Here is a 9547-nt window from a genome sequence, read left to right on the forward strand (position 1 = left end):
TTTTTAATTTAGCAAAATATCAGTTTTTAAATGAAATCTTTATTATTGTTTTTATGTTATTTTAAATATTTATTTATAAAGCTTGCATTTATTTACAATTAAGGTAAGACCGACACATTCTTATTTCCTAAAGAATAGTATCAATTTAATCTTATTAGTTATAACTATTTATCACTATACATTGAAACTGTAAAGATATATAATGTTACTTTTCTGTGTTAAAGATAAAATTTTTATTTTTTATTCTCCTGTTTTAAAATCCAAATTTTAAACTTTTTTTAACATATATACTTGACTTGAAAAAACATTATCAGTAAGTCTTAATGTGAAATCAATGCATAGATAAAGTTCATTTTTAGAATGAACTGTATTAAAAGAGATAAATACTGTAAATAAATATACCTTTTAATAGTTAACAGAGATTGATATACAATCCAAAAAAAAATTTAATCAACTCGGGATAAATAATGAAGCAATATTTTTTCATTTTCATTTATTTAAAATTCAATTCATGTATACATATAAAAGTACAAAACACATGCAAGAATGTTAGTTATATACTAATAAAAAAATAGAATAATCACCTGGTAAGAATATTTCTTTTTTTTTTTTTTTTGGAATTAATTAATTCTGAAGTCATAGTTTTTCATTGGGAATGCAGGTGATAATCATTTAAAAACTAAATAGAAATATAACCATCAGTAAAATCTTTTCTCAAAAGCATAGGTGATATTTTCACTACTCAATTAAAAATAATTCATCATTAAATTTTCTCATCCAAATCAACCTCGATATTTCTCATCAAAATTGGCCCTACATAGTAAGATATTATTTTTTTATACATATAATATTTTCGTATCGATATAATATTTTTATATACATAATATTTCCAGAAGTCATTCATCACTGTAGTTCGACCATTTACATTTTAATAATAAAATTATTTTTTTGAATAATATAATTAATATTATAATTATTCACTCACTCGAATCACTGGTATATCTCGCTCAGTTGGCGAACTTTCCTCTTGCTCATTGCATGCTGCTTCAATGATAAGTTTTCCATCAGCGTTTAAGCGTGCTGTAATGACTTCTGGATTGACATTGTTTGGAATATTAAACGATCGATACATTTCATGAAACTCATATAAACCATTTTCCATACTTTCGTGCATAGCAGAGACATCAATTTGTCCATCGGCAATTTTTACTGAAACTTCTTCTGGTTGATAATACGAAGTTTCCAAAGTTATTTGGAATCTGTTGTCTTCGCTCATTACTTGAGCACTTGTCTTTGGCTCATAAAAAGTAAAAGTATCACCTTCACTATTTTCTTGCATATTTTCAGTATCTTCTTCAAGCGGTCTTTCTTCGTTTTGATTAGCAGGACAAACATTTTCACCGTCACGTCTCAATTTATGATGCATACCAGGGCCATGTCCCATTTTGTGTTTTCTTCCATGTCCATGATGCATTTTGTGTTTCATTCCTTGGCGATGTTTCATTCTGTGCTCCATAGCGTGGTCATGTCTTTTTCCGTGCTCCATAACATGCAAGTGTTTCATGCTATGGCCATGTCTCATTCCGTTGATCATACCATGACCATGCCTCCTTTCGTGCATCATTCCATGATCATGTCTCATTTCATGCATCATACCATGACCATGCCTCCTTCCGTGCATCATTCCATGATCATGTCTCATTCCATGCATCATACCGTGTCTCCTTCCGGGAGTCATATCATGACTATGTCTCATTCTATGCATCATACCATGGCCGTGTCTCATTCCATGCTTCATACCATGATCGTGTTTTATCCTTTGTTGCGTATCATTGTCTGATTCAGTTTGATGCCTGTGACTATCTTCGCTTGAACTAGAACTTTCATAGCCATCCATACAGCGACGCTTTAAATGTTTCATAAATCTGCGATGCATATGTTTACTTCCCTTTCTAAGGCCTCTTGAAAATGGAGAACACTTCATTTCGGAGATAAAATTCTACAAAAACGATTGAAACGCGATAAGTCGAACGCAAAAAAACTAACGTCACTCAACTCTCAAATACTCTAGTAGAAGTAAAAATCCTCCTCTCAAATGACGCTTTTATGTAGTTCTTCAGTGACCTCGCTTAAAAAGATTGCAAACTCTGATTATTTGCAAAATGGGATTGCGCAAACGCTTCTATTGTTCTCTTCTCCGATTTCTTCCAAAAGTTGCAACCTTTTGCAAAGCTGAGTGACACATCACATGCTTTTATCACGAGATTGCAACAACTGTTGGCAACCGGATATTTGCAACGGCGCATTTCGTAACATCGTGACTAGAGTCGATTACAACATAGATAACGCGTTCGCTTGAAGGTCAAATTACAAAGGTTTTTTCTAAAATGCAGATAGAATATTTGAATGTGTCGCTCACCTCTTTTCACGCAGTCCTTGATATTTTATCGTTATTTTTTATACGAAATCCCGATTTGTTTTCATAGTAATTCAGCAGAATAAAAATTATTAAAGAATGCATGATTGCATTTGTATTTAATTTAAGGTTTTTAAATAGTTACTTTTAAATAAAATAAATCATATGATAAACTTTAAAAAAAAATACTAAAAACGTTTATCAAGTGAAAAGAATTATGTTCTTTTTACGTATTAAGTACAGAATATTTTTTATATAAAACAGAATAAATAGCAATATTTATTTTAACTCTTTATATTGCTTATTTTAATAATTTAGTTTAAGTTAACAATCCGAGTACTTTCGAAATGTCAAACAGTTTTGGATTTACTACAAACAGTTTTGGATTGACTACGAGCATATTGTAAAGCGCAGGGTCGACGAAATGGGCAGACGGGAGACAGCCCAGAGCGCCAAACGAAAGTCAGATTTAATGTTTTCAAAAAAATTTTTTGCTATTATAGTTTGTTTGAAAAATATATTTAATATTTATAGGTTTTTATTTTTTTAATTATATATTCTTAGATTAAATTTCTATATGGTTAAATTTTAAAAGTATGACTACACCAACAAATTATTCTTTTTTTTTTTCTTTTCTAAATTCTAATTTTTTTCTTCTTCCAAAATTGAGTTTTAAGGGTGCCGTTTTCAGTATCGCCCGGATCACGAAAATGTCTAGCGCCGACATTGCTTAAGCAAGAATACCATAGACTATTATTTATATTAGTCTATGGTATATTATGGAATAGACTATTATTTTAGAGAAACTGCGAAAGATAGCAAACAGGGGCGGAGGAACCCTGTTTGCGTATAAATTAGCATTTTTGAATTAATATTTTCGCAATAATAAGCGAATGGCAATCTTATAATTAAAGTTGAATAATCTTTTCGTTTCAAAAATTTTATTTTGAAAAGTCATTTTTTAAAAACAATTTTTTTTATTAAAATCACTGCTAATGGAAAAATATAATGTGTGATAAAGTCAATGTAATATGTATAAGTAACACCGTAGGTGAAATATATATAATAGCGTTATTTTAATTGTTTTTATTATCATTTTATTAAAATTGATACTTTATTCAATTCAATAATTTTATAAATGATATTTTGCGTCAAATCATAATCAATACACAACCTAATAAATGCAGATTTTTCAGTAATCATCGCCCTTAATGCATATTTTTTTATATCTTTGTCAAAAATGGAGCTAAAAAATATGCATCTTTGGATCACGCCTTTCTTATAACTTCTTCGGGCAATCAAACCGGTTTTTAAGTTTTGAATCTCCCCTTCTTTATAAATAATTCATCTGATTTCGAGAACGATTTTTTTTTTCGATATAATAATTGTGATATAATAATAGTGTGTGCATATATTTTTGTACTTTACTTTTAAAAAAAATTCTGAAAATATATTATTACGACCCTGTGTATAGTATAAGTCTTCCTATGAAAACTTACAACTCAACCAATGCACTTTATTTAATGTAATTTCAGTTCTAATTTAACACAAACAGGTATTTTGAACATTTTACTGTACTATCAGGAAGTTCGCGAAAAATTTCGTAAATTCGATGTTAACTTTCAAAACCCTTCTACACATCCACCCTTTTTTTTATAAAAAAAAAATAACTAAAATACTTATTTTATTTTTTATAAAAATAAATAAATATCATGCTTTTTGGTTATTTATTTTAAATACACGAAAAACTTTTAAAATAGCAATTCAAAAATATTAACTTTCTCTTTCTTGGAAATGATATTTCATATGCTTTCTTGCATATTTACAAATGTTAGCAAAACAAAATCAGAATACTTAACTGACATCTTTTGTAAATTAAATTTAATAAATTAAATCTGACATTCATAACCAATCTCAACGTTTATAACAGCTCAATAAATGCTCATGATTAATTTACATTTCAACAAAAACCATAATTCAGCTTATTTTAACATAGCATATGGATGGTGTTTTCTACACTAGGGAACGCTGCGAACTCGGTACCGCCTAAATTTCCGGGTTACTGTTTCCGTTGTATTTTAAAGCCATTATTTGGCATCATTGTGTTTTGAGATTCTTGCAAACAATGTATTTGATTACTTATTACTTGTGTTTACAATGTTAACAATACTTGTGTTTTGCAATGCTAAAAATGTTAACACTAACGTAAGATGGTGCACAGCTTGCAACAGGAACAAACAGTAATAAACTTATGGAAAGAGGCCATATCAAGACTGCCAAAAAAGTGAGTTATTCAAAATCTAGCAACCATGTCACCTTTTTTAACAATATATCTAAGTAACTAAAACAAATTTTTACTTCAAGCTCACCAGAATTACATAATAACATTAATATCTTACGAAATACGGCAGATTTGAGCTCAGAAATTATCTAATTTATTTCTTTTATTGAAAACAGAATTATCCGTTTGAAAATATCGCCTCGCAGAATAACATGTAGTAAGCAGCTGCAAACTTTCTAACCGGAACTAGAGGAGGCATACAGCTCGAGATTGTTATTGTTTACATTTCTACTGAAAACACCATCTATACAAAAACCGTATTTCAGGCTAAAACAAAATCAGACCAGATGCCGCGCTATATACGCCGACTATAGTCTACTAAACTGTCAAAAATAAAAACCTAATTTTAAAATAATATTAATAAAAGATGAAAAAATTAATATTTGCAAAATGATTAGCAGTGTTTCTTTGATTGAAATTGCTACTGAACTTTATTTGTTAAATCGGAGTTCCGCAAAAAGAAAGTCGACCATTTGGGTTCCGTATCCAGAAAAATGGTAAGCTGTCACGACTCCACAGTAGACAGGTAATGTCTACTGAAATATCATCAAATAACACTGAGGTGACAAATTCTGTTGCATGTATAGAAGTATTTGATCTTACCGAATTCGGGCGAGGAAACTGATGGCAACCATGACGACATGCATGTCGGAATGGTAATAGTTACAGGCCATCGTGTGAATCTATTGATGTAAGTTAAGAGGTACACGCATCCATCAGATGGTGGGAATGATCCAGAATGGTCAATATGTACATTGTCAAACTGTTAAGATGGGTGTGGCGGATAACCTTGTTCTTCTGACAACTGATTAGCGATTCCATTTCACATCGTTGGTTGCATATAAGGCCATACCAAGCATAAAAGGGCGAGTTTCTAGTACGCATAGGCTGAATATGGGCCGGGATAGCCTGGTCGGTAGGGGCTGGACTCATGTCCGAGAATTCGTGAGTTCGAACCCCGCCAGCCAAAAAAGCCCGGTGTAGTAAATGGTGACTGATGCACGTTAAATCTATCGAGTCTTAAAGTCCTCCATGTTCCCATAATAAATCAAAACCTCTGGGGGTACTGGATTGGAGATTGATTGTTCTCTGATTCAGGTCAAAATTAGGATCTGTGGATGTATGAATGGATCCACCCTATAAAACGGGCTGTGACGTGTGTGCGGCTGATGACGAATTCTTGGCCATAGGATGGCGTCACTGAAAAAATAAGAAACGCACACTCTGCCTTAACCCACTGGCGGTTAAGGAAATGGGCAAAATTGGGAGAATGTTTCTCCCCTACACACAGTTCCCCTATCAGTTAACATGGGAAAACCGGTTTTGCTATGCAGAGAAGACTGCAGGTTAAAATGCGACTTTTTACGTGCAGAACCGTCGGTGGGTTAAATTTGCTCGGTTTCACCAAGCAGGCTTGCTCGTGTGGCAAGTGGCATTAGAAACAACAATAAGATTGTCATATTTTTGAGTTAATACATGAATTAAAGGTTTATAATCAGTGAACACTATAAAATGAGTTCCTTCCAACATGTAACGAAAGTATTTTATGGATGTAAAAATTGCAAGGAGTTCACGGTCATAGGCACTATACTTTTTCTCTGCAGCACTTAATTTACGAGAAAAGAAACCTAGAGGCTGCAACTCCGCATCTTGATGACTTTTCTGATTAACACATGCACCAACAGCAGTATCTGAAGCATCTGTCATCAAAGCCAGCACTGCAGATGAATTTGGATGAGCCAAGTAAGAGATTTCTTTTAATTCTGCTCTGCAAGATTGGAATGAGTTTTCAGCTTCAGTTGTCCAAGAGAGACAAGGTTTTGTCATTATTCTTGCAACGTCCAAGCATTTGATGTAATGGTAATTGCTTTTGAGCAGCATGCGGCAAGAATTTTTACGATAGAAATTTAGAATTCCTAAAAATCGTCTGAGTTTGCTTACTGTTGTTGGCTTAGGATAAGTGGAAATCGCTTCAACTTTGTCTGGTAATGGCATAATACCATGTTCATCAACCAGATGATCTAAGAATTTGACTTTTTCTGCAGCAAATGTGCATTTTGAAAGGTTAACGATGAGGCCATATTGTCTCAAACGTTTGAAAACTTCCTTAACATGAAGGAGATGTTCTTGGATTGTATACGAGGTAATCAAAATATCGTCAATGTAGACAAAACAGACGTTTAACCCTTGCAGAACCTGGTCAACAAAGCGCTGCATCGTTTGTGCAGCATTTCTCAACCCAAAAGTCATGAATTTAAATTCAAAAACTCCAAATAGAGTGATGATGGCAGTTTTTGTAATGTCTTCCTTGCGCATGGGCACTTGATGATAAGCTCGGAGGAGATCAAGCGTTGTGAAGACAGTTTTTCCATGTAAATTAGTAGAAAAATCGCGTAAATGATGAATGGGATACTTGTCAGGAAGTGTATTGGCATTTAATGCACGGTAGTCTCCACGTGGTCGCCAAGAACCATCTGGCGTTTTAACCATGTGCAATGGGCTTGAGCAGCAACTTTGGATGGGCTACATATTTCTTGGTGTACTAGGTAATTAAATTCTGCTCTTGCCGCTTCCAATTTATCAACAGATAGTCTTCGCGCTTTTGCAATCACTGGTTGACCCTTTGCTTCGATAACATGACTGACATTATGAGGTAAATCTTTTATTCTGGTTTTCTCTCCTCGAAAATGTCTTTGGTACTCACTAATTAAAGAATGAAATTCCGCAGACATTTTCAACACAGTTATTTTAGGCGTTGATTCATAAGAAATTTTTCCGCGAAATGTTACATTAGTTAGGTACGACTTGGATTTTAGATCCACTAAAATGTCATAATGTGATAAAAAATCAGTTCCAAGAATGGGTCGTGATACATCAGCAATAGTATACATCCAGGGAAAGATGCGACGCAGTCCAATATCAAGATCCAATTTTCGTGTTCCATAAACCGGAATTCGAGAACCAATAGCAGCAACGAGTTTCAAGATGGACGGAGTCATATTGCGTTCATTCTGAGAAGGTGGCAAAATGGAAGTATCAGTGCCAGTGTCTACTAATAATTTACAACTTAATGTCCTATCAATAACTATAAGGTGACAATTTGCATATCCGTTGGCATTCGCCGCCAGTAACGCTTGGCCGTCTAGTTTTGCTGCTTAAAACTGCATGGTTGGATACATTTATTTGCTCTTACACGAAAACGATAATGATAACAGCAAAGTCTATTTTTACTTGTGGAGCGATTACGGTGTTTATTCATATTTTTATCAGGGCTTCGAACTCGGAAACGTAACACTTTATCAAGTTTTTTTTTTATTTGATTCACACACTTGAGCTTGCAGCGATTCAATAATATTCGAATAATTGCCATCGTTTGGCACTTTTTGTTTCGTTTCTGAACTAGCAGAGAATATTTCATTTTGAACAGCAATCTTATCCGCCATTATAGCTAATTTATTAAGAGGATCTGATGAAGAACTTAAAATAGCTTGCATTTGTGTGGGAAGTCTTTGAAGCCATAATGATTTTAGAAATATGCGTCGCCAACACGATCACCAGCCAAATCTTGCATTTGTCGTATCAATGCAGACGATCGTCTATCACCTAATGCGATATATGGCCCGACAGATCACGATACGGAAATATCTCCTAGAAAAAAGTTTGTTCTTAGGTTGGTAGAAGGTAAGTAGTAGGTTAGATTAAAATAAGAAAGAAAAATTTTTAAATTTGTTAATATCATGAAATATTCATTGCGTAAAACTAAGAACATTTCTCTATAAGCGATCTCAACTCTCGAATATGTCATTTGGGGAGAAAACTGGTTCCATGCCTTCCCCCATCTCTCTCCTCCTTTTTTCAGTTGTATAGGGTCCCGCAGTGGACTGATCGTTAAGACACGGTTCCCAGCCGATCACCGAAGTCAAGCATCACTGGCTGCGGTCAGTGTGCGGGTGGGTGACCACTTGGATCAGTCTGCGTAGGGACCGAGGGTGTGCGGTATTGGTCCTCGTTAAACTGTTCTACCGTAAAGTGCTCGACTTCGCTTGCAGGTCGTTGGGCTACCAAAGCGGGGGTGCCATCCTCTTCACAGAGGATCAAAATTGTGATGGAATGTCTTCGAGCACTTCACGGTAGAGCAGTTTAACGAGGACCAATACCGCACACCCTCGGTCCCTACGCAGGCTGATCCAAGTGGTCACCCACCCGCACACTGACCGCAGCTAGTGATGCTTGATTTTGGTGATCTGCTGGGAACCGTGCCTTGACGATCCACTGCGGGACCTTTGTCGACGAAATGACCCTGTCGATGAATTGACCCTGTCGATGTAATAATCTTGGCAAAGATATGAACCTGTCGACGAAATACTCCTGTCGTTGGAATGACCCTGTCGATGAAATGACATTGTCGACGAAATGACCCTGTCGATGAAATGGCCCTGTCGATGAAATGACTAGTCGACGAAATGACCCTGTTGATGAAATGGCCTATCAACGGAATGACCTACTCGATGAAATGGTCTGTCGATGAGATGGCCTGTCTATGAAGTTATTGTCGATGAAATGAACCAGACCCGTCTATGGATGTGAACGTTTCGTAACATGCAGAATGTCTTAGGGCCCGTTTGTACTGTAAGAGAAATATTCGTGCATGCATATGAGAAGATAATTGGCGAAATATATTTAACCGCGAAAACTCGCTAATCAGGTACTTCTTCGCATCAGTGAATTTTTTGCAGTAAAAGTAGTCCCTTCTTTCCTGAATGGGTTGCCTGTTTTCTTGTGGTTAACAA

General features: G+C 34.8%; 2 protein-coding genes across 2 annotated transcripts; both read right to left on the minus strand.

Annotated features, from left to right (window-relative positions):
- Positions 1–654: 654 nt before the first annotated feature.
- Positions 655–2233, minus strand: LOC107452686 (uncharacterized). The gene has a single exon (XM_043047565.2). The coding sequence runs from the start codon at positions 1982–1984 to the stop codon at positions 974–976; it is 1011 nt and encodes a 336-aa protein (XP_042903499.1). The 5' UTR covers positions 1985–2233; the 3' UTR covers positions 655–973.
- Positions 2234–7192: 4959 nt separating this feature from the next.
- On the minus strand, positions 7193–7756 carry LOC107452665 (uncharacterized). The gene has a single exon (XM_016069212.1). The coding sequence runs from the start codon at positions 7754–7756 to the stop codon at positions 7193–7195; it is 564 nt and encodes a 187-aa protein (XP_015924698.1).
- Between the last annotated feature and the right edge of the window lie 1791 nt (positions 7757–9547).

This window comes from Parasteatoda tepidariorum, chromosome 7, assembly GCF_043381705.1.
Source record: "Parasteatoda tepidariorum isolate YZ-2023 chromosome 7, CAS_Ptep_4.0, whole genome shotgun sequence".
Taxonomy (NCBI): Eukaryota; Metazoa; Arthropoda; class Arachnida; order Araneae; family Theridiidae; genus Parasteatoda; species Parasteatoda tepidariorum.